We start from the raw sequence: 25,328 nt of genomic DNA, 5'->3' as shown, positions 1-25,328 counted from the left end.
AGGTTCTGTGTTGTGTCTTTCCTGTGATCAAATGATGAATACTTCTGTCCATGTTAGCAGCTTTCCTTTGCATTAACATATTTGAGTTTAAAAATTAAAATTACTTAAACTGTTTTCATTTCTCAAGTTTGATTTGTGAGTTTTTTTCCCTTTTTTTTTAAAACTTTTATTTAATGAATATAAATTTCCAAAGTACAGCTTATGGATTACAGTGGCTTCCCCCCCATAACGTCCCTCCCACCCGCCACCCTCCCCTTTCCCACTCCCTCTCCCCTTCCATTCACATCAAGATTCATTTTCAATTCTCTCTCTGTATAGATCAGTTTAGCATATATTAAATAAAGGTTTCAACAGTTTGCACCCACATAGAAACACAAAGTGAAAAATACTGTTTGAGTACTAGTTGTAGCATTAAATCACAATGTACAGCACATTAAGGACAGAGATCCTACATGAGGAGTAAGTGCACAGTGACTCCTGTTGTTGACTTAACAAATTGACACTCTTGTTTATGGCATCAATAATCACCCTAGGCTCTTGTCATGAGCTGCCAAGGCTATGGAAGCCTTTTGAGTTCACCGACTCTGATCATATTTAAACAAGGTCGTAGTCAAAGTGGAAGTTCTCTCCTCCCTTCAGAAAAAGGTACCTCCTTCTTTGCTGACCCGTTCTTTCCACTGGGATCTCACTCACAGAGATCTTTCATTTAGGTCATTTTCTTTTGCCAGTGTCTTGGCTTTCCATGTGTGAAATACTCTCATGGGCTTTTCAGCCGGATCCACATGCCTTTAGGGCTGATTCTGAGGCCAGAGTGCTGTTTAGGACATCTGCCAATCTGAGTCTGCTGTGTATCTCGCTTCCCATGTTGGATTGTTCTCTCCCTTTTTTATTCTATCAGTTAGTATTTGCAGACACTAGTCTTGTTTGTGTGATCCCCTTGACTCTTAGACCTATTAGTGTGATCAATTGTGAACAGAAATTGATCACTTGGACTTGTGAGATGGCATTGATACATGCCACCTTGATGGGATTGAATTGGAATCCCCTGGTGTGTTTCTAACTCTACTGTTTGGAGCAAGTCAGCTTGAGCATGTCCCAAATTGTACATCTCTTCCCTTTCTTATTCCCACTCTTATATTTAACAGTGATCACTTTTCAGTTAAGTTTCAACACTTAAGAATAACTGTGTATTGAATACAGAATTCAACCAAAAGTATTAAATAGAACAAACAAACAAAAAATACTAAGAGGGATAACAATTTAAGTTGTTCATCAACAATCAGGGCAAGGGCTGATCAAGTCACCGTTTCTCATAGTGTTCATTTCACTTTAACAGGTTTCCTTTTTGGTGCTCAGTTAGTTGTCACCGATCAGGGAGAACATATGATATTTGTCCCTTTGGGACTGGCTTATTTCACTCAGCATAATGTTTTCCAGATTCCTCCATCTTGTTGCAAATAACCAGGTTTCATTGTTTTTGACTTCTGTATAGTATTTTATAGAGTACATGTCCCATAATTTCTTTATCCAGTCTACTGTTGATGGGCATTTGGGTTGGTTCCAGGTCTTAGCTATTGTGAATTGAGCTGCAATAAACATTAATGTGCAGACAGCTTTTTTGTTTGCCAATTTAATTTCCTTTCGGTAAATTCCAAAGAGTGGGATGGCTGGTATTCAGGTTTCTGAGGAATCTCCAGACTGACTTCCATAGTGGCTTAACCAGTTTGCATTCCCACCAACAGTGGGTTAGTGTCCCTTGTTCCCCACATCCTCTCCAGCGTCTATTGTTGGTAGATTTCTGAATGTGAGCCATTCTAACCGGGGTGAGGTGAAACCTCATTGTGGTTTTGATTTGCATTTCCCTGATTGCTAGTGATCTTGAACATTTTTTCATGTGTCTGTTGGCCATTTGGATTTCCTCTTTTGAAAAATGTCTACTGAGGTCCTTGGCCCATCTCTTAAGTGGGTTTTTTTTTTTATTATTATTATTTTTAATGAATATAAATTTCCAAAGTACAGCTTATGGATTACAATGGCTTCCCCCCCATAACGTCCCTCCCACCCACAACCCTCCCCTTTCCCACTCCCTCTCCCCTTCCATTCACATCAAGATTCATTTTCAATTCTCTTTATATACAGAAGATTAGTTTAGCATACATTAAGTAAAGATTTCAACATTTTGCTCCCACACAGAAACACAAAGTGAAAAATACTGTTTGAGTACTAGTTGTAGCATTAAATCACAATGTACAGCACACTAAGCACAGAGATCCTACATGAGGAGTAAGTGCACAGTGACTCCTGTTGTTTACTTAACAAATTGACACTCTTGTTTATGGCGTCAGTAATCACCCTCGGCTCTTGTCATGAGTTGCCAAGGCTATGGAAGCCTTTTGAGTTCACCGACTCTGATCATATTTAGACAAGGCCATGGTCAAAGTGGAAGTTCTCTCCTCCCTTCAGAGAAAGGTACCTCCTTCTTTGATGACCTGTTCTTTCCATTGGGATCTCACTTGTGGAGATCTTTCATTTAGTTTTTTTTTTTTTTTTTTTTTTTTTTCCCCAGAGTGTCTTGGCTTTCCATGTGTGAAATACTCTCATGGGCTTTTCAGCCGGATCTGCATGCCTTTAGGGCTGATTCTGAGGCCAGAGTGCTGTTTAGGACATCTGCCATTCTATGAGTCTGCTGTGTATCTCGCTTCCCATGTTGGATCACTCTCCCCTTTATTTATTCTATCGGTTAGTATTAGCAGGTACTAGACTTGTTTATGTTTATTTTATTTGAGAAAGAGAGTTATAGACAGTGAAAGGGAGAGACAGAGAGAAAGGTCTCCATCCACTAGTTCACTCCCCAAATGGCTGCAATGGCCGGAGCTGCGCCAATCCGAAGCCAGGAGCCAGGAGCTTCTTCCCAGTCTCCCATGTGGGTGCAGGGGCCCAAGGACTTGGGCCATCTTTTACTGCTTTCCCAGGCCATAGCAGAGAGCTGGGTTGGAAGTGGAGCATCCGGGACTAGAACCAGTGCCCATATGGGATGCCAGCGCTGCAGGCAGAGGATTAACCTACTGAGCCATGGCACCAGCCCTAATTTGTGAGTTTTATTATCAAATGATAAGCCAGCAAGAATACTATATAGTCTTCACAATACAGGGGTGCTGCTGCTTTTTTTTTTGCACTTCAGATTTATTTATTTATTTGAAAGGAGAGAGAGAGAGAGATTTTCCATTCATTGGTTCACTTTCTAAATGGCTACAACAGCCAAGATTGGGCCAGGCCAAAGCCAGGAGCCAGGAAATCCATCCGGGTCTCCCATGTGGGTGGCAGAGGCCCAAGCACTTAGGCTATCATCTACTGCCTCCCAAGCCCTTAGCAGGGAGCTGGGTCGGAGGTAGAGCAGCTGGAACATGAACCGGTGCTTTGATATGGGATGCTGGGCAAGAGGTGGCTTAACCTGCTGTGCCACAGTGTTGGCCCCAATGTGAGGGTACTTCTAAAAGTTAAAAAAAAAATACCCATGCAGCCTAGGAGACCCAGATTGAGTTCCCAACTCCTGGTTTTGGCTTGGTCCAGCCCTGGCCATTATAGACATTTGGGGAATGAACCAGTGGAATACAATGCCTTCCATTTATCTGTCTCTCTGCCTTTCAAATAAATCAGTCAATAAATAGTAAAATCTCACTGCAGGATGCCTCTGTTATAGAAGGATCCACATTGTTTCCATCAGCTTGCATCGCTGAATGGGTACTGTGGGTTGTGAGGTTCACAAGTAAGTGGCCCTGCCCAAGGACACAGAGCAGAGCTGTGGTTTGGATTCTTTGCAGGGCTGTGCAAGCTGCCATTACTGCTGCTGGGTATTCCCAGTGTCGAAATAAAAGACTTGGGGTGAACAAGTGGCTAACTCCCTCTAGAGCTCTCGTGTTTTCCTCTTTCCTGGTGAGAAGTTGGGGCTCCCTTACAGGTCTGCCTGGGATGGGGGTGTCTGCGGGGCTCCCAGTCGCTGGTGCTCAGCTGGGTCAGAAGGTGAGAAGGCAGGTCTGTCCCAGATTCGTCCCTGGAAGTGAGCACCACAAGGTCACTTTATACCCATCAGGTAGGAGTGACGCCTTACCTCCTGCTACGTGGCTTTACCATCAGCTCTACAGATTATTCTGTGTTCATTTCGGGAGGAAAATGGAGCATGTTTTGACTGTGACGTGCACTGGGAATACTAATTCTGTAAGTCTTTGGGTTACCAACCCTGCATTCTTTGGCTCACTTGCAAACAGCAGTTGACAAGAGGCCAGTGGGCAAGCCACAATGTTTGTACATCAGCGCAACAGAGACAGCACTGACTCCTTGATAGGAGCTGAACAGGGGCTTTTGTGGGGTTAGGGAGGCGTAGCAGTTCCCTCAGCACAGGGCACTTCCAGCTTGGTTTTGCACAGATACTGTTGTTTCTTTTTTTGCTCATGACACGCTCAAATTTATGGTGCTCTAAACTACCACCACCCCAGGAGGGTCACATGGTTACTCACACTTGGCTGTTCTGGGCATGTGTGCAAGGCGAGGAAGTTCCTAACAGGGCAGAAGGGCATCTTTTGCAGGTAGCTCCTTGCTCCTGCTGGGTTTGGAGCTGGAGATGGGTACATGTTAGATTGGGAAGGGCTTGGCTGAGTCCTGTATCTATCCTGTCTCATAAACATAGAGGAAGAAAAAGAGTACCAAGATTTGAGCAAAAGGAATTTTTTTTTTTCAAAAAGATTTATTTATTTGACAAGCATGTATATATATATCTTCCATCCACTGGTTCAATCCCCAAATGCCTGCAACGACCAGGGCTGGGCTAGGCTGAAGCCAGGACCCCGGAACTCCATCAGGTCTCTCATGTGGATGGTGGCAGAAGCCCAAGGATTTGGGCCATTTTCTATGGCTTTTCCCAGCAGGGAGCTGGATGGGAAGTGTAGCAGCCAGGACTTGAACCAGTGCTCCGATATGGGATGCCCACCCTTGGTTGGCCAGGGTTCTTTCCCTCTCAGACAGTCCTCCACTTCTCAGAAAAGGTTTCAGGAGTTTTCAGCTGCTGATTTGGGTACAGATTTAGGATTATAGGAGAATTCTAGGTGTTTTGAAAGGAAATGAGGAATCAATATCAAATTTTGATATGTTTGATAAAAACAAAGAACATTGAATACTCGTTTTGGTTTTTTAAGAATTTATTTATTTATTTGAAAGTCAGAATTAGAGAGGCAGAGGCAGAGACCATCCCCTGGTTCACTCCCCAGATGGCCACAATGGCCACAATGGCCAGCACTGGGCCAGGCCAAAACCAGGAACCAGGAGCTTCATCCGGGTCTCCCATGTGGATGGCAGGGGCCCAAACATTTGGGCCATCTTCTGCTGCTTTTTCAGGCCATTAGCAGGGAGCTGGATTGGGAAGTGAAGCAGCTGGAACAGGAACAGGTGCTCACATGGGATGCTGGCATCACAGGTGGCGGTTTAACTTGCTATACCACAATGCTCCCCGCCCCTCATTGGAGAGTCTTAAGGAACATATTCATTATACCTTAGAGTATCTGTGTATGTATTTGAGAGGGAGAGAAAGAAAGATCATCTAGCTGCTGGTCCACTCAAAAAATGCCTGTACACCTGGGGCTGGGTCAGGCTGATTCTGAAAGCCAGGAACTCCATCCAGGTTTCCCATGAGGGTGGTAGGAATTCATGTACCTGAGCCATCATTTGCTGCTTCCCAAGGAGCTGGATCACAGCAGAATAGCCAGGACTGGAACTGCCGCTCTGATAGGGGAAACAGGTGTGCCAAGTGGTGGCTTAACCCGCTGCGCCACAGCACCTGCCTCTCCTTTGTCTTTATGAGTGTCAGCTAGGTAGCCGATCCATGCTCTGAACCACTCAGGTGCCTGTTTACTGACAGCTGTGTGACCATGCTAAAGTTTGATCACAGGGACAGAAGGTTGGCGCAGTGCTCGAGACACTGATTAGGATGCCCATGTCCCTTCTTAGGGTGCCTGGGTTAGAGACCCAGCACCATTCCTGACTCCTGCTTCCTGGTAGGCAGCAGGTGATGGCTCAAGCAGTTGAGTCTCTGCCATCCACATGAGAGACCCAGAGAGAGTTTCTGGCTCCTGGTTTTGGCCTGGCTGTTGTAGGCATTTGGGGAGTGAACCAGTGGATGGAATCTCTCATTCTGTCTCCCTCTCTCTGTATCTTTGCCTTTCAAAAAAATAAAATAAATATGTTAAAGAATTAAAAAGACAGAGTTTGATTAGTGATAAGCTGCATGTCAGCAGGCAGCATTGCCTCCTCCTCCACACATTCCAGGGCTGACCTCCTAGGCCAGTCCTGGCCTCTTACTGTTGGTGCCACTTTCACTCTCAAAGGTGTCCCTGGTTGGAAGGTAAAGTAGCTGCTGATTCTGATTATCGTGGCAGTGTGGTTTGACTTTAGAGAAGACAGGTGTGAGGAGGAAGTTCTTGGTAAAGAAAATAAAGTCTAGCATGTGACACTGATGGTCTGGGGCCTGCTGCTTAGAGTACTTTTATTTTTCCTTTTTTTTTTAAGATTTATTTGAAAAGTAGAGTTATAGAGAGGCATAGGCAGAGAGAGAGAGAGAGAGAGAGGAGAGGCAGAGATAGAGAGAGGTCTTCCATCCACTGGTTCACTCCCCAAATGGCCGCAACAGTGGAAGCTGGGTTGATCTGAAGCCAGGAGCCAGGAGCTTCTTCCAGGACTCCCTTGTGGGTGCAGGGGCCTAAGCACTTGGGCCATCCTCTGCTGCTTTCCAAGGCACATCATCAGGGAGCTGGGTTGGAAGTGGAGCAGCTGGGTCTCGAACTGGTGCCCAAATGGGATGCCGGCACTGCAGGTGGTAGCTTTACCCCCTATGCCACAGCGCTGGCCCTTCTTTTTACTTTTAAAGATCTATTTATTTGAAAGGCAGAGTGATTGAGAGAGGAGAGACAGAGAGAGAAAAAAAGAGAGATATTAATCTTTCATCTACTGGTTCACTCCCCAAATGCCCACAAAAGCCAGATATGGGCTAGGGTGAAACAGGCTGAAGCCAGGAGCCAGGAAATCCATTTGTGTCTCCCATGTGAGTAGAAGCGGCCCACGGACTTGAGCCATCATCTGCTGCCTTCCCAGGTGCACCAGGAAGAAACTGGATGGGACGTAGAGTACCCAGGAATCGAACCAGCATTCCTCTATGGGATGCAGCTCTCTCAGGTGGTGGCTCCACCTGCTGCCCCACAAAGCCTGCCCCAGACTGTGGGTTTTCTGAGAATGCCAGCAAGGGCAGTGGGGACAGCTGATTCCAGTCTACATGGAAGGCTGGTTGGACCTGTCTCTGAAAGGGTACCCTTCAAAAACCTAGCGCTTGCTTACTGCTCCCTCTTTCACCAAGTACTGGTTCACCTATTGCCATTTGCGTGATGAAGATGGGCACAGTCTCCAGGGCGTGGGTTTTGCACCATCTGTCATTCCAGCTCCTTCTGGAAAGCTAGGGGAGTGAGGACTTACATATAGCATATAATCACCAAGGCTCCATGCCAGTCAAGGAGAGCTTGTCTCAGGTATCCGTTTCTGAAGGTATTTCCAATCCTGCAGTTAAGTTTTAAACTTTGCATAATGGTTCCAAGCACTTGTTCATTCACCCTAGTTATTTTTATTTGGGTAAGGTTTTCATGTTTCCTTATCTTAGTGGGGGCTTATCATGGCACACCACTGTGAAGTAAGCCAGCCACTTTGATAGGGACTGAAATTTAGTCTTTTTTTTTTGACAGGCAGAGTTAGAGAGAGACAAAGAGAAAGGTCTTCCTTTTTCCATTGGTTCACCCCACAAGTGGCCACTACAACTGGTGTGCTGCGCCGATCCAAAGCCAGGAGCCAGGTGCTTCCTCCTGGTCTCCCATGCGGGTGCAGGGCCCAAGAACTTGGGCCATCCTCCACTGCACTCCCTGGCCACAGCAGAGAGCTGGCCAGGAAGAGGGGCAACTGGGACAGAATCTGGCGCCCTGACCAGGTCTAGAACCTGGTGTGCCAGTGCCGCAGGCAGAGGATTAGCCTAGTGAGCCACGGCGCCGCCTGAGATTTAGTCTTAATTTTTCCATGTAAATTTCAACCATTCTGAAGGCTGGATTTTTCAGAGATTATTTTAGACGTTACAGAAATGAGGTCGAGAGTTTAGCCTAGCAGTTACGATGCCTACGTCCCACACTGGAGTACCTGAGTTTGATGTCTGGCTCTGGTCCCTGCCTCCAGCTTCCTGCTGATGCAGATCCTGGGAGGCAGCAGGTGATGCTTAAGTAGGTGGGTCCCTGCCACCCCCGTGGGACACTTGGAGTGTGTTTCTGGCTGCTGGTTTTGGTCTGGCTCATCCCTGGCTTTTGTAGGCATCTGGAAAGTGAACCACTAGATGGGAGCCCCCTGTCTCTTGCTGTTTCTCTCCTCTCTGTCTCTTTGCCTCTCGAAGACCAAACCAAACACAAACAAATAAGCAAATGAGCAAACAAACAAAAGGAAGCAAGATTGATCATGAACCATGTGAAGTCCTGGATTTGTGTTAGAAAGTCATCTCCCTGAACAGGATTTTCTTTCTTGGCTCTGGTAGGGTCTCTGGTCACTGCCCCCGCCTCGGCCCTGTGAGCCTTCAGAGGCTTGTCTGACAGCTGAACTGTCTGTAGCCTCCAGGGTGGGGAGTAGACGGGTGAGTAGAGTCTGTGCTCAGCAGAGTGAGTGGAGCTCCACCTTCCACAGGCCGTCTCAGGGCAGCCTTTTACCAGTTTTTCTCTTCGGGTGTTTAAAAAATAGGTGCTTTCTTATAGGATGCAGCATTCATCTGATAGTCAGGAGAAATCCATAAGCAGTTTCCATAGAGATGTCACTGCATGGAAATGTCCTATAAAAGAAGGCTGTCCTAGGGCCGGTGCCGTGGTGTAGTGGGCTAAGCCTCTGCCTGCAGTGCCAGCATCCCATATGGGTGCCAGTTCAAGTCCCGGCTGCCCCACTTCTGACCCAGCTCTCTGCTATGGCCTGGGAAAGCAGTAGAAGATGGTCCAATTGCTTGGGCTCCTGTACCTGCATTGTATTGACCCAGCTCTGGCCGTTGCGGCCATTTGGGGAGTGAACCAGCAGGTGGAAGACCTTTCTCTCTGTCTCTCCCTCTCTCTGTAACTCTGCTTCTCAAGTAAATAATTAAAAAAAAAAAAAAAAAAAAAAAAAGGCCATCCCAGTTTCAACCCTAATTTGCAGAGAAAATCCCATTTTTCTGGAAACATCTAATCTGGTTGCAGCATTCAGTATTCACACTGGTAGAGAGTGGCTTCGTCAGCTCCTGACCTGCATCCAGTGTGGAATGAATCGCTTGGGTCTTCAGTGCACATTATCTGCAAAGATTCACTTGGTTTGGGGGAAAGCAGCGGAGAACAGTGATGAAAACACCCAGAGCCACACATTACCCTGGGCTTATGAACCTCTTGGTTTTTTATAAAAATAAGATATAATTAAAAATTTTAATTGACCTGTTATTTAAAAGGCAGGGGAGGGGTCTGGGAGAGACATCCCTCTGCTGGTTCATTCCTGAAATATTTGCAACACCTTGGACTGGGCCCGTCCGAAGCCAGGAGCCTGAAACTCAATCCAGGTTTCCCATGTGGGTAACAGGAACCCAAGTACTTGAGTCAGCACCTGCTGCCTCTCAGAGTGCACATTAGCAGAACCTGAAATTGAGAGCAGAGCCGGGACTTGAACCCAGACCCTCTGATGTGGGTGCGGGTATCCCAAAGCAGCATCTCAACGGCTGTGCCCAGATGCCCGCCCCAACCTGTGGATGTTTAAAGCCATACAGGTGTGATGGTGACTCCTTTTGGGCATCCAGTGACTAGCATGTTAGTCACATTTTCCCACACTGTCTTCCCACCCAAACACTCATCCCTCTGAGTGTTTTCTTCTGATGATTTGTGGAGTGTAGGAGAGCTTGGTTGTCTCTGTGGGGTCATTCTCTGTGGAGGTACAGAGACCTCCAAGGGGCTAGTTGGTTCTCTTATTAGTCATTTGGTCTGTTATCCTTGCAGAAGCACAAGACAACTACCGCATGTGGAATGTAGGAAGGGTTCTGTAGCTCTTTAAGTTCTTAATAGTAGGAGGCAGTGATGTTGGAATTACTGAGGAGCATAACTCAGTTGTCTCCCTTTGCCCCGTAGGTACACAGCCGAGACCTGGACCCCACATGCACCCCCGGAGCGCCACAGCTTTCCACACCGAATTCCTGGTGGACTTTTGACTCTTGGTTGCTGAGGACTCGAAATGGCCATGATCAGATGGGGACTTGGAAGACTGACTTTTCATCTCTTAAAGAGGAGAAGCTCATTGCTTTTGAAACTCACAGCCATTATCTTGGCTGTGCTTTTCTTTTGTGAGTTTTTGGTCTATTACTTGGTGATCTTTCGGTGTAATTGGCCTGAGGTGAAAACTCGAGCCCGTGACCAGGCACGACAGACTCTTGATCCTGTGCTGAGGGCCATGTTTCTGGCCGACACTCACTTGCTTGGGGAGGTAACTGGCCACTGGTTTGACAAATTACGAAGGTAAGAATCCTGATATATTGCCTGTGCCCACAGGGCAGGTGTAACGTCCTTTCCAAGAAGGGCATTTGGGGCATTGGACTTCTGGAACTTCCTGTTTACTGAACATTGTCATATAGGGGGCCCTGTGATTGAAGAGTCAGATTTGGGCCACTGATTAGCTCTGTGACCTTGGCTGAGCTTCTAGGGCCCCTCTGAGCAGCCACCTCCTTGTTTGTATGTGGGTTGATACAAGCAGCCCCCCAGCCGTGGGAAGACCACGAGGCAGGGCGATGACAAAGAGCTGGACTGGTTACTCCCTCAGCCTTGCTGTTGTGTAGTTCTGAGCGCCTTGTGTGTTGTCTCCTCGGGGCACAGGAGACAGGCAGAGGCTGTGGCCATCTCCCTGAGGAGGGCTTGGGGCCTGTCTGTCCAGTCTGCCCCAGCACATTATGTCTGTTTTTCCCACAGGAACCACAAAGGTTTTTCTAGGAACATTTTTTTTTTCCTTTTTAAAACATTCCCCCTCCTTTTCGTCTTTCCTCCCTTCCTTCTCTGCTTCTTTCTATCCCTCCCTCCGTTCCCTCCCATCCTTTGCCTCCTCCTGTTTTCCTCTTCTTTGTCCTCTCCCTTTCTTCCCCTTTCTCCCCTCCCCCAACCTTTATTTGAAAGGCAGAGTCATACACACAGACACACACACACACACACACAGATCTTCCTTCTACTGGTTTACTTCCCAAATGGCTGTAAAAGTCAGGTCTGCGCCAGGAGCCAGGAACTTCATCTGGGTCTCCCACATGGCTGGCAAAAGCGCAAGCTCTTGGGCCATCATCTGCTGCCTTCCCAAGCACGTTAGCAGGAAGCTGGACTGGAAGCAGAGTGGCTGGAACTCGAACTGCTGCTCCAGTATGGGATGCCAGCACCCCAAATTGCAGCTTAATCTGCTGTGCCACAATGCTGCCCCATCTTCCCCTATTTCTGTACCCTAGATGTAACAGCCAGGAGTGTGTGGTCAAAAGGAGGGCCCATCTTGGAGTCCTTAGGAAATGACGTAGATGGGTGTTGGTTATGGAGACAGGAGGGCAGGAGGGAGGGCTGGGAGGTGTGCAGTGCTGGGCACTTTACAGCCACTGTTTTATTTAATCTCATAACCATGTTGTGGAAGGAGCTTTTCTGTTTCCTGTTGCTAACAAAGAACCTGGGACAGAGTAGGCAGTGTTCTATGGCCACCCAGTGAGTGGCTCAGCAGGTGGCATTGGGTATGAAGCCACTATGTGTCAAGCTGCATACCCCAGGTTCTTTTTGTTTGCTTCTCTCACTTCTCGGGTGATTATTTATATGGGAGACTTCAAAAAGCTCATGGATGAAATGGAATAAAAAGATAAGTGTATTTTGGTGCAAAAAAAAAGTTTGAAACCTATTCATAGTTTTTTCATAATATGCATTTCCGGTGAATTTTTTGAGGACTTCCTGGGTGTCCAGAAATCTACAGGATTTACTGTTTTGATGTTGACTAGTCTGTTTCTTTTGTTGTCTCCTCCTAACTCTGAAACAAGGGAGGTGAGACCTAAGCTAGACACCATTGTTCCCTGGGAGTGGTGCAGGATCAGGCTCACGTGGGCATCCCTGGAGCTGCATCGAGTGCTCTTGGGTTCCTGGAGCTCTCTTGGTGGAGTGATCGCTTTAGGTGTAGTGGGGGGCCCGATTCTGGACACCCTGTAGCAGAATTTGGCCTTTGAGAGGTGTAGGGGTGTGTAGGGGGGCAGCTTGATTCTTCTTGGGTGCCTTCCTTTTCCATGTTGAATCAGATACAGACTCCTGGGTCCTTCCAAGCAGCAGGTGCAGGAGCAAGAATGGGGTTGTAGAAGAAGAACGGGACCATGTAGTTCACTTCTTAAATGTCCTCTACCCAAGGAACAGACTTGACAATCCCCTTCTGACACCCCGTTGTCTCCTGTTGGCCTCCAGGGAATGGCAAATGGAGAGAGCCTTCCAGACAGCTCTGTGGTTGCTGCAGCCGGAAGTGGTCTTCATTCTAGGGGACATCTTTGATGAAGGGAAGTGGAGCATGCCCCAGGTAGGACTCTGCCCTTCCAGGTATGCTAAACTTGTTTTGAGGGCTCATTCTCACAGGCTGCCAGAGAGCCCCTGAAATGGTATTGGATTGGGTGGCAGTTTTGCTTAGCACTTCCATTAACTGCATGTAGACTATCATGAAGATTATTAGGGTTTGTGTCTGATGCCTTAGTAGACTGGCCAGTCTTTGTCTATGTAGGAAACATGTAGATTGACCAGACAGCATTTGGCTGGAATGCACCTGCCTGTGAATCTCTTGGGAAAGGGAAAACAGACGGGGGGGTGCTATTTCAGCCATCACCCACATTATAGAGTAGGTGTAGGTGCTACACAAGTCACTTGCTCTCTTCCAATTTCTTTTCTCCCGAGTGAGAGGGGTGGAAGGAGCCATGGGGACTTGATATGAGACTCCCATGCCCCTAGTGGGACCAAGACCCCTGAGCCTGGCAAAGAGGAAGGCTGCCCTCATGCGAGCTGTCAGCAGGCTCTGCTCACTCCCTTCCTGGAATGGATGAGAAAAGAGCTATTTTTGCTGCTTAGTTAAAAATGCCCTGGAGCTGGCGCTGTGCCTGCAGTACTGGCATCCCATACGGGCACTGGTTCGAGTCCTAGCTGCTCCACTTCCGGTCCGGCTATCTGCTATGGCCTGGGAAGACAGTAGAAGATGGCCCAAGTCCTTGGGCCCTCGCATCTATGTGTGAGGCCCAGAAGAAGCTCCTGGCTCCTGGCTTTGGATCAGTGCAGCTCTGGCCATTGTAGCCATCAGGGGAGTGAACCAGCAGATGGAAGATCTTTCTCTGTGTCTCTCTGCCTCTCTGTAACTCTGCCTTTCAAATAAATAAACAAGTCTTAAAAAAAAAAAAAGCCCTTTCACTCAATGTTTTTTAAAGTGATTTGATTTGAGGGATGTTTAAATTCATTGGCTTTTCTCTTCTCTTCTTTTCTTTGAGAGGTAGAGTTACAGACAGTGAGAGGGAGAGACAAGAGAGAAAGATCTTCCTTCTGTTGCTTCACTCCCCAAATGGCCGCTACAGCCTGGAGCTGTGCTGATCCGAAGCCAGGAGCCAGGAGCTTCTTCTGGTCTCCCATGTGGGTGCAGGGATCCAAGCACTTGGCCCATCTTCCACTGCTTTCCCAGGCCACAGCAGAGAGCAGGATTGGGAGAGGAGCAGCTGGGACTAGAACTGGCGGAGGTTAACCTGCACCGCAGTGCTGGCCCCAACTTCATTGGCATTTCTCAGGACAGTTCCAAAGCTGTGCAAATGAAGTTTTTTGTCCAGATATGATAGGAACCTACTCTTCACAGAGTTGTAATGTTAGTCACACCTAGAACTAAATTTAAGTATAAGATGATGGCAGTGCTATATTTAAAAAGCAACTAGCTTTTCCTTAAATAAACTTATCTTTTAATTCCATTTTCCATGAACTTTTGAAGTTTTATTTGAAAGGCAGAGTTATATATATATATAAATATATATACCTATAATATATATATATATATATACATATATACATACCATAAATACACACACACACACACACACATACTGAGAGAGAGAGAGAGAGAGAGGGAGAGAGAATGTCTTCCGTCCACTGGTTCACTCCCCCAGTGGCTGCAATGGAACAGCCAGAGCTGGGTCCAGCTGAAGCCAAGACTCTGGAACTCCATCTGGGTCTCCCATGTGGGTGGCAGAAGCCCAAGCACTTCCCAGGCACATTAGAAGGGAGCTGGATCAGTAGTGGAGCCGCCAGGACTTGAACTGGCACTCATATGGGATGCTAGTGTCACAGGTAGCAGCTTAACCTGCTGTGCCACAGGCCAGCCCTAACAACCAGCTTTAAAATGAGGTTAGATATAAATACTGCTTTTGCAAATTAAGGATTTATGATTTTCTAAGTTTGTTACTCTGATTTTCTGTTGTTCTAACTTTAAATATTATTTATTGAAATGAAACCTTTTTAAGTGAATCTTATTTCCCTAGCTTGTGCTGAAACTTGGAGGGTAAAGTTAATTTACTATTCAGAACAGAGGTCTTTTGCCTGTCCTAGGGCGGTTGTCCAATTGATATTTTTAGGTTTGTAAAAACAATGATGATGCCAACACAACCATGAAGCTGTAATGGTAACAGCAGATGTCAGAATAATCATGAAGCATTTATTATAATAAATGTTGTCTTTCTTTCTCCCACATCTCATTGGTTCTCATTCCCACTGCTGTAGCCACAGGAGAGTGCTGTCTGAAGAATGTTCTCACCCTTGTCTTGGTTAACACATGAAGCACTCACTTGGTATTTCCTAAGGGCCTGTTCCTACATCCAGATCTGAACCAGTTCCCAACCTGGGGTCCATGTTCCTCAGGGGGCCCTGGAATGATAGGGACATACTGGGGGGACTGCCAGTCAATATTTTAAGATTGGCAGAGGATACTGTTTAATTATATTTGGCATTTGAGTAAATAATTTAAAATCTTAACTGCAGTCTCTGAAAATAAGGATTGCATCAAGATTCAGAGTTCTGCATTCACTTCATGAGCATCTGATTTGGACCAGGGAATTAACTTCTCAAATCAAATGACGGATCATGTTTGTTAGTCTCAGGGAAGAGAGGGTTTCCTGGCTCTCAGCTGTGACCCTTTTGCCCCCAGGCCTGGGCGGATGATGTGGAGCGCTTTCAGAAAATGTTCCGACACCCAAGTCATGTGCAGCTGAAGGTAGTTGCTGGCAACCATGACATTGGCTTCCACTACAGGTAAGTGGTTCAGTCCAGCGTCGCTCCCTACAGTCTTAGCTGTCCTGTTCAACCTGCTGGGAAAACTTAAGGCAAAAGCCTTGCTTGTGCTGGACTGAGGAAATTTTGAGTCCTCAAAAGGACATGTAAGCAATTTAGGGATCATTACTGTTGGCACATAATATACCCTCTACAACTTCCTGCTGGATGAGTGAATTTCTTTTTTAAAAAAAGACTTATTTAACGTCAGAGTTACAGGGTGGGTTGGGGAGGGGGAGACACAGAGAGAGATTGTCCATTTATTAGTTCACTCCCCAAATGGCTGTAATGGCTGGGGGCTGGGCCAGGCAGAAGCCTGGAGCCTGAAACTCCATCAGGGTCTCCCCATGTGGGTACAGAGACCCAGGTACTTGAGCCATCTTCTGCTGCTTTCCTAGGCACATTAGCAGGGAGCTGGATCAGAAGTGGAGCAGGGGCCATTGCTATGGCATAGCAGGTAAAGCCACTGCCTGCAGTGCTGGCATCCCATATGGGTGCTCATTTGAGACCTGGCTGCTCCACTTCTGATCCAGTTCCCTGCTAATGGCCTGGAAAAGCAGCCGATGATGGCCCAAGTCCTTGGGCCCCTGCACCAACATGAGAGACCCAGAAGTTCTTGGCTCCTGGCTTTGGACTGGTCCAGCTCCAGCTGTTATGGCCATTTTGGGAGTGAACCAGTGGATAGAAGATATCTCTCTCTCTTTCTCTTTCTCTTGGCAACAATGCCCTTCAAATAAATCTTAAAAAAAAAAAAAAAGGAGAAGCTAGGACTCAAACCTGTGTCACAGGCAATGACTTTAACCAGTTGTGCCACAATACTGGTCCCTGGATGAATGAATTATGCCTTTGGGAAGCATCTAACTTGAAATGTATATTTAATGGCCTAAAGTTTTCTTGGGGAGTTGGAAAAGACCATTTATACTTTAATGGCTAACATGTATATAGTGTTACAATCCTTATAACATGCCAGCTCATTCTTATTTACTTCCAAATATTAACTCATTTAATCTTTTCCATAGTTTTGTATTTTTTTTTAAATTTATTTTATTTATTTGAAAGACAGGGTTACAGAGAGAGGTAGAGACAGAGAGGTCTTCCATCCACTGGTGCACTCCCTAGATGGTTGCAATTGCCAGAGCTGAGCCAATCCGAAGCCAGGAGCCAGGAGCCAGGAGCTTCTTCTGGGTATCCCACACGGGTGCAGGGTCCCAAGGACTTGGGTCATTTTTCATTGCTTTCCCAGGCCATAGCAGAGAGCTGGATTGGAAGAGGAGCAGCCTGGACTAGAACCGGCACCCATATGAGATGCCGGCGCTTCAGGCCAGGGCTTTAACCCGCTGTGCCACAGCGCTGGCCCCAAGGTCTTGTATTTTTTTAAAAAGATTTATTTATTTATTTGAAAGGCAAAATGACAATGATTATCTACCTATCTATCTTTCTCTATAGAGAGAGATATCTTTCATCTGTTGGCTCATTCCTCAAATGCTCTCAACAGCCAGGTCTGGGTCAGGCTAACAGGAGCTAGGAACCCCATCCTGGTCTTCTAGGTGCATTAGCAGGAAGCTGGATCAGAAACGGAGCAGCTGGGACTCAAATTGGCTCTCTGACATGGAATGCTGGCATCACATCACCAAACATTGGCTTAACGTGCTGGGGCACAACGCTGACACCTCAGTCCTATTATTTTACCAACGGTACTAGTGAGGGACCTGAAGTCCAGGAGATTAAGTAACTTGCTTCTGGCCCCAAGCTGAGCTGGAGCCCCCGCTGGTACTGCTGGTGTGACACTCAGATCCTGATGCGTCCTTTCTGTGTCCCTGATAACTCTGAAATCCCCAAATAGCTTGAGTGAAAAACCTTTCTTTTTCCAATTGATTATAGGATGACCAGATACAAAGTAAAACGGTTTGAGAGAGCTTTCAACTGTGAAATGCTGTTTTCTTGGAAAGGAGTTAAGTGAGTATTGTTTGTGAGTTTTCATGACCACCTTGAGTCCTTGGGAACTTCAGTTCTAGAAGGTGACTGCCATGCCTGCTTCCATGGCCTGGCCCATCATCTGGGGCTGCTGTCCCTCAGGCTGTACTTGCCGATGGTTGAGGGGAGACCTTAAAGCACCCTGGTTTTCCTTAAATGATGCCTGTGGATGCCTCTGCTCGCCCTGAGCCCTGCTCTTTCTCTCTGCTCTGGCTCTGGGGGGTGCACACACATTTTTCAGCCCAACTTTTTAAAGAAGGAGCTTTGAAGTCTCCTAACTCCACTTTACAAAGGCGGCTTCCATAGATACAGCGTCCTGGGACTGGGTGGCCAGCGCGTGGAGTGTGCCCAGGGCTCTGTGCCATCCCTGTCCTTTAGACCAGAGCATCCTAACCGTGGTCTGGCCATCTCTGGAGCTTCGGTGGGCCAGACGGTGTGCCGATCCTAGTTGTAGCAGCAGGACGAGAGCTCCGGTTAGTCATTTCCTTCCTGTACCTGTGTGGCTCGGTGGCCAGCTCACACCCTCTCTGGAAAGAACCTGGAGGCCTCTCCCTCCTGCAGCCTGAGTCATAATGCACACAAGATACTAGTTACTTCCTGCTAAGCAGATCGTGTCAGACTTTGGACACACTTACCGTGTTCCAGATCACTTGATGACTCAGCTCGTTTTCTGTGAAACTGGTGACATCTCACGCAGTCTTTACTGACAGGTGCCCCTCTGGTGCCCAGGTGCAAGGACAGAAAAGGATCTCTAGTGGCAGTCAATGAGAGACCCAGCCAGGTAAAGGGACTGTGGAAGATAACTGTCACCGGTGTTGTCACACCCTCGGTTTGGACTATCCAGACCCTGTTAGCCCTAACCAGCACCTCACCTGCTGCCTTACTTGCTGAGTGTCCATCACCAGAAGCCCCCAGTGGTTGACTTCATGGGGAGAGAACAGGTTTGGGTGCATACTGAGTGCTTCCATGGCTTTGCTCCGTGCACCTGCTGGTTCATTTCATTGACTCCGCACTGTGCCCAGCTACGGTGTCCAGGCCACTCAGAGGAGGCATGGAGAGGTTCCAGCTTGCCCCAGGACACATGGTCTGGTTAGATGCTAAGCTGAGGGGCAGCCTAACCTCAGAGCTTCTGTAATGGGGTTTCTCCCAAGGTCAAGGTTAAAAACTCCTTTTTCCCATGCCATGGCCTCAACTCCCAGTAGCACTGTTTCTGTTTTGTTAGCCGTGATGCATAAAATGCGTTAGTCTTATTGGGATTTCAAACTGTGTGGGTTTGTTTCTTCACACTGTGCACGCTTAGTCTTCTCTGCATGGGGAGCGTGGGGAGAGGCACGCACGTGCAGCGCAGTGGCCTGACTTCTGCCTGCCCCCGTCTGCCTCAGTTTTGTGATGGTCAACAGTGTGGCGCTGGAAGGGGACGGCTGTACCATCTGCTCCAAAGCTGAAGAGGAGCTCATGGACATCTCTCACAAACTGAACTGCTCCCGACAGGTAGGCCACCTCTGAGCGCCAAGGGGCCTCCTGCTCCCACTTCCTGCCCTAGCGTGTGCTGAGTGTCAGCTGTGCCGCATTACGGGGTGACTTCTCGCCAGCAGGGACAAGGAGCCAGCCACTGTGCAGCAGGGCAGCCGCTCCCCGCGTCCGCCCCCATCCTCCTGCAGGTGAGCGGGGGAGAGGGGAGCAGCGACGCCCAGGCCAAGCCCCCGGGGTTCCGCCAAGTCCCACCCGACTCCTTTTTAAACCCCCGCCAGCATTATCCACTCTATCGGAGAAGCGATGCTAACTGTTCTGGGGATGACGCGGCCCCTCCAGAGGAAAGGGACATCCCGTTTAAGGAGAAGTACGACGTGCTTTCTCAGGAGGCTTCCCAAAAGGTATGGCCCTGTGCAGTGGCGCCACCGCGGGTCCCTGGCTCCCTCTCCCCTCCTGTGGCTTCACAAGCAGCATGGGGTGGAGGGGTGTTCCCTAGGGCAGATGAGGGTGTCCTTTCATCTGTATTTATTTGAGAGACACAGTGCTTCTATCTGCTGTGTCATTCCCCAGATGCCCACAGTGGTCCCTGTCCCCGGCAGGGCCAAGCCAGGGACTAGGAACTCAACCCAGGTCTCCCTTGTGGGTGGCAGGAACTCAGTTACTTGAGCCGTCACTGCAGCCTCCCAGGGCCTGCAGTAGCAGGAAGCTGGCGTCAGGAGCTGGGGCCGGGAATTGAACCCAGGTCCCTGGATGTGGACGTTAACCCCCAGGCTGAATGGTTGCCCGCAGATGGCTTTTACAGTTAACAGCTGCAGGCTGGGGAAGGTCATGACAGTATCTCAGGTTTCCATTTAGTCACTTTGTTCCCTTTTCTAATTTCTAGTCGGCTATATATTCTCAGCTATTCATCATACTTTCAGTTAGTTATCATACTCAAAGCTTTCTTAAAACTTAAAATGTATTTGGAAATACAGATGAGTCATGTTTTAAGGCCTTAGTTAAAATAAGTGCATTTTTAAAAATTTATTTTTGCACGTTCTTATTTATTTCTGTAATATATGAGGTTATATCAAAAAGGTCATGGAAAATGGAATTAAAAATCAGTTTGGGCCGGCGCTGTGGCTCAGTAGGCTAATCCTCTGCCTGTGGCGCCGGCACACCGGGTTCTAGTCCCGGTCAGGGCGCCGGATTCTGTCCCGGTTGCCCCTCTTCCAGGCCAGCTCTCTGCTGTGGCCCGGGAGTGCAGTGGAGGATGGCCCAAGTGCTTGGGCCCTGCACCCACACGGGAGACCAGGAGAAGCACCTGGCTCCTGGCTTCGGATTAGCGCAGCACGCCGGCCGTGGTGCCCATTGGAAGGTGAACCAACGGCAAAAGGAAGACCTTTCTGTCTCTCTCTCTCACTGTCCACTCTGCCTGTCAGAAAAAAAAAAAATCAGTTTGATGCAAAAGAAATTGGAATCCATGCATATAAGGAGTATTCAAAAAGTCCATAAAAACGCATATTATGAAAAAGCTATGTGTAGATTTTAGATTTTTTGGTATCAAACTCCCCAGATGCCTACAGTGGCCAGGCTGGAGCTGGGAGCTGGGAGTTCAAGGCAGGTCTCCCTCGGGGGTGGCAGGAACCAGTTACTTGAGCCATTATTGCTGCCACTCAGGGTCAGGAAGCTGGAGTCAGGAGCCGAGTGAGGGAGTGACCCCAGGAATGGTGGTGTGAGATGTGGGTGTCTTAACCAGGAGGCCAAACGCCTGCCCCTTAAACTTTTATTTTATTTTAGATTTATTTATTTATTTGAAAGGCAGAGCCACAGGGAGGAAGAGGCAGAGAGAGGGCCCACCCCCCCAGACGGCCACAACGGCTGCGCCAATCAGGAGCCAGGAGCCCCTTCCAGGTCCCTCATATGGGTACAGAGCCCAAGGACCTGGGCCATCTTTCACTGCTTTCCCAGGCCACAGCAGAGAGCCAGATCAGAAGTGGAGCAGCCGGGACTAGAACTGGAGCCCATATGGGATGCCGGCACTGCAGGCAGCGGCTTGACCCGCTACACCACAGTGTCGGCGCCTATAAACTTACCTTTTAATTTCATTTCCCATAGACTTTCTGAAGTACCTTCATATATGTTAAATTTATATATAGTAAAACTAAAATTTACTTCTAGAATATATTTATGAAATAAATGTATAATGATTTTATAAAAAATGAGTAAAGAATTGTTAAAAACCTATGTGGGGAAGAGCAGACTGTAAGAGGCAGAAGTTGCCTTTGAATGTAAACAAGTATCTGAAGGAACAAAGACAGCGACCTAGTGAGGACTGGGTATTTAATTCACTGAACCAAGTGCCAGCCAGTGGCCTTGTCTCACAGTGGCAGTGGGAGTGGCGCCTGTGTGTGTGTGTGTCTGTGTGTGTGTGTGTGTGTGTAGGGGGGTCTGATCGTTCATGGCTGCCTTGTGTCTCCTTGCTGCCCAGCTGCTGTGGTGGCTCCGGCCACGCCTGGTCCTGAGCGGCCACACGCACAGCGCCTGCGAGGTGCTCCACCAGGGAGGCGTCCCGGAGATCAGCGTCCCGTCTTTCAACTGGAGGAACAGAAACAACCCCAGCTTCATCATGGTAATGTGAAAGTTTATTTTGTTGGAAAGCTTTCATAAGTATTGAAATCAACACAGTACTCAACTATTGAATTGCTACCTTCGGTAAAAATATACAAAAGCCATTACGAAGTTTCACTCCCTACACAATTTGATGCCCCGCCCCCTCCCTGAACAGATAAACAATACACAGTTCCTGGGGCTGCACAGGTGCAGGTGGGGAGTGAGGGGTGGGCGCGTCTTGCAAAGAGGTTTTTATCCTTTAGGGAGGGCAGCGCCCTCTGGGTGTGTGTTTCATTTCCTAAGGAAACAGGATCATTTACCCCTTAGCTTATCTCGATGTCTTCTCTTCCTTCCCAAGTGAGCCCAGTGCCCTGGCAGACAGTGCTGGCACCACAGCCTTTGCACATGGGTTAAAGATGTTTCTTCAACAAGCCTTGCCCTGACATGCTAGCTGCCAGCTGCCTTCTTTTAGCTATGGGTTTCTGTACCAGGTCATAATGTCAGGTGCTTGATAAAAGGAGGTGTTGGCGGGAAGCCCTAATGTTTTCAGATTCAAAGTAAGTAAGAACATACTCCCCCTCCCCGCCACCCCACTGCCCTACCCCGGACATCCCACACTACAAAAGTGTCTGCAGAACAAGGCCCGTGGAGACGCCTGGGCACGTGCATTTCTAGGACACCGATGGCTTGGTTCAGAGTCAGGTGCCACAGGAGCAGCCTGGTACTCCTCACTGGCCTTGGTCCTTGGCCTGCATGGTGCCTCTCTGCAGCTCTGTCCCCTCTCTGTGAGATGGGAGCCTCCTGTGCCAGTGGCTACTTTTAATGGAGAGGTCAGCCTTCCAGACCTGCTGCCCCAGGCACCCACAGCCCTGACCTCCTTCTCTTGTGAGCACCTGTGTTGGTCAGTGGTGACTTGTGCAGGCTTAAGACTGTGGCCCCAAAGTCTCGGGCAAGGGGACCTCTTCTCCTCACCCGGGGGACCCCACCCCCAGAGGCGTCCTTTCCTCTGTGGTTTCTAAGTCAAGGGGCTCTGTTCCAGCTGTATCTGGTGTTCTTGCTGCAGTATAACCTTCCCATTAATTTCTTTTCCAGGGCAGCATAACATCCTCCGATTATGCCCTCTCCAAGTGCTACCTCCCGTATGAGGACACGGTTCTGTCCATGTACTGTGGAGCAGCTGGCCTCCTCGTGGTCCTCCTCCTAGCCCACTTTGAGCTTTTAGCCCCACGTTTTCTTTTTGGTCGCCACCTGATCAGAATGCACACGGTGAGGTGAAAAGCAGGCAATCTTTGCATCTAGCCATCAACATCAAAGCCAAATACACAGAACTTCCAGCAGAGCTCACGTTAAGAGTCCAGTGGACGGCGAGAATCCAGTGTCGGCCTTCTTTATGCACGTCTTAGAAATCCTACATCACTGATGTGAGTGACTGCAGGATAAATGTACTATTCTCATGCTAGAAAAATGGAACATGTACTCTACAACAAATCTGTTTCCTCATTTCTATAAAATAATCAAAGTTGCTTCTGTACAGTACGTAAATGCTATCTATTGACACCACAGCTTGCATGCACAACACAGTCCTTGCTTCCTCAGGAAGGCCCCTGGCAGCCCTGCCGCACACGGGGTTATGTGTGCACGTGAGCAGTGGGCTTGCTTCTGTCCCCTGTGCAGTGATTCTCCAGCGTCCGCCTCCCTACACAGGTGCACCTTGCAGCAACATCCTGTCTTCACAGACTTCCCTGCTGAGCCAGAGGCAGACTTGCAGAGCCGCGTAACTCTCTCCAGGAGGCTGCGTTGTTACATCTGAATTCAGTGACTCAGGGATCACAAGAAAGTTGCAACCTGGATTTTTTAAACTCAACCATTTAAGTAGGAGGTGTAGAGAATTAAGTAATAATGTGAACAACAATATGTAACCTCATTTTTTTATGTGGATACATCTTCATTTTCCTTGAAAGTATAGGGGAATGAAAAATCATGTTTATGTCTCAGTTCGGTGAAGAGCTTTGTGAACAAGAAAACTGATGAAGAGAACACGTGGTACTGACTGCTTGTAAAGCTGTCATCCTTTCATGGAGAAGCAGCATTTAAGTCTGAATTTATAAAGGATCACGAAATGCTCATTTACAGAGTGCACTTAAAAGTATTAAACTGTTTAAGAGGCAGTTAGTGGGGTGATTTTCTGGATTTGTATTGAGAATTTAACTTCAGACATCTTTACGGATTGCTTTAGACCTAAGGGAACTACTGTCAAAGCTGTGACTATAGACAGGCTGTGAAGCATCTAGTTTTGTACTGTGTGCCCTAACTTTTGAGGTTGCATTTGCAAATCCTACATGTGTGCGGGACAGCCATGTATGTTGGGTGTACATTGACACTGCCCTTCTTCCTCTGGGTCAGGTGCACACATTGACACCCATGTGTCTATCTGATGTTTGTCTGATGGCGCTTGTGCCCCAGGCTCTGACTAAGGCAATGGCTGCCCTGTGTCCCCTAGGAGGCCTGAAGAAGTCTTGAACCAGCAAAGCAATCAAGAAACACATTGTCTGAAAGGGCTGAAGACCCCTGATTCTCTGAAGGAAGATGAGATGACAGTTTTGCCTTTGAGCCGAGTTCAGGTGTGTACAGCTGAGCGCAGAGAAGTGCAAGCAGGTGGCTGCAGCAGCTTGTGGCGTCGTCACACCGTTGTCGGTAGGGTGTGGCGGCAGGACGTGCCATTTCTATCATTTTCTTACGAAGGAGGATTTTATAAAGTACTACCTGATAAAAAATACTCTAAATTCTACAGCTATCATTCATTGCCTTTTAAAGGTAACATTGACACTAGCTGTGGAGCACAACAAGAACACGTTTCTTTTTACAGGGTTAGCCATAATCAAGGCACGGAAATCTACAAGGATTTTTCTTTAGTAGTGATACAAAAGAATATTACATCTTGTGGTCTGTACAATGTAAGAACCCAGCAACAAAAAGAAAAGAAAAGGGAAAGGAGACTACACCTAAATTTTGTGGAAGTACAGAGAAATATTTTTAGATGGGACACATTTTTGCAGGAGGAAGTGTGGTAGATCTTCTGCCCACCAGGTAACTGCCAGCTAACTCTATCAGGTTTTCTGCCAAGTAACTCTAATTCAAATGCCCGAAGCTGGCAGCCACTGTCAGTGTGATGGAAAAAGGTTTCTTGTCACCCTATCCCTTGGGGTCTACCCTAAGTCCTGGATGGTGTGGATCGGAAGGGCCGGCCACCTGTTAGCCTGTAGCCTTGTGTGTGTGTGTGTGTGTGTGTGCGCAGGGTGATGGGACAGTCATGGTGCACAGCACTGTACACATACTTTGCAATCATGTGTGCTTTCTCCTTGTCTACCAACTCTCCTTGCTGATCGGTGGATGAGGGAGTGAGTACAAGGAGCCCCGGCCCAGGGAGATTTCACTGCAGTGTCAATCCTGTCATAGTGGGCATTTGCCGTGACACAAACCGGTGAGCCACAGGGAACCTGTGGCAGGCTGTGCTCAGTGAGAACAGAAAGCTACGGAACCAAACCTGGCGTCAGGGGGCACAGAGGTAGCCGGAGGCTTGGTGGTCGGTCACACACGGGACGTACCAGGATGGGACAGACGGTGGCCAGGTGACACTAAAAACTACGTCCTACCGTGGCATGGGGCGACAGACACACAGTCCACAGGGGCGCTCCACCCGTGGGGTAGAAGGGAGCAGGGGGCGGCGCGGTGGGGCGGGGCGGGGTCTCACAAGAGTTCGTACTGCTTGAGGTGCATCCGCTGGATGATGTCGCGGCAGTCGTTGAACACGCGGCGGATGTTCTCCGTGTCCACGGCGCAGGTGAAGTGGGGGTAGCAGTAGTGCTTGCCGTCGCCCGTGGCTGTGCTGATCCT

At 48.1% G+C, this 25,328-nt stretch overlaps 2 protein-coding genes across 19 annotated transcripts in view; one reads left to right on the top strand and one right to left on the bottom strand.

Annotated features, from left to right (window-relative positions):
- The window catches only part of MPPE1 (metallophosphoesterase 1), a 28,732-nt gene extending 5,130 nt beyond the window's left edge, over window positions 1–23,602 (top strand). For 2 of the 14 annotated variants that reach the window (XM_089305357.1, XM_089305358.1), the window contains exons 3-12: window positions 10,194–10,577; window positions 12,522–12,630; window positions 15,274–15,377; window positions 17,277–17,351; window positions 18,080–18,150; window positions 18,752–18,860; window positions 18,962–19,030; window positions 19,121–19,243; window positions 21,313–21,453; window positions 22,527–23,602. In XM_089305357.1, the coding sequence (XP_089161483.1) occupies window positions 18,134–18,150; window positions 18,752–18,860; window positions 18,962–19,030; window positions 19,121–19,243; window positions 21,313–21,453; window positions 22,527–22,709 (642 nt within the window). In that variant the 5' untranslated portion in view covers window positions 10,194–10,577; window positions 12,522–12,630; window positions 15,274–15,377; window positions 17,277–17,351; window positions 18,080–18,133 and the 3' untranslated portion in view covers window positions 22,710–23,602. Of the gene's footprint in view, window positions 1–3,958; window positions 4,091–10,193; window positions 10,578–12,521; window positions 12,631–15,273; window positions 15,378–17,276; window positions 17,352–18,079; window positions 18,151–18,751; window positions 18,861–18,961; window positions 19,031–19,120; window positions 19,244–21,312; window positions 21,454–22,526 lie in introns of those variants that run through there. The other 12 variants (XM_089305359.1, XM_089305360.1, XM_070050499.2 and 9 more) reach the window with 8 other exon arrangements.
- The window catches only part of GNAL (G protein subunit alpha L), a 187,140-nt gene continuing 183,260 nt past the window's right edge, over window positions 21,449–25,328 (bottom strand). For all 5 annotated transcript variants that reach the window (XM_008261023.5, XM_008261024.5, XM_089305354.1 and 2 more), the window contains one exon: window positions 21,449–25,328. In XM_008261023.5, the coding sequence (XP_008259245.2) occupies window positions 25,182–25,328 (147 nt within the window). In that variant the 3' untranslated portion in view covers window positions 21,449–25,181.

This window comes from Oryctolagus cuniculus, chromosome 10 (genome assembly GCF_051225735.1).
Source record: "Oryctolagus cuniculus isolate XC-2025 breed Fujian yellow rabbit chromosome 10, ASM5122573v1, whole genome shotgun sequence".
Lineage (NCBI taxonomy): Eukaryota > Metazoa > Chordata > Mammalia > Lagomorpha > Leporidae > Oryctolagus > Oryctolagus cuniculus.
This window is presented reverse-complemented; position numbering and strand designations above follow the sequence as displayed.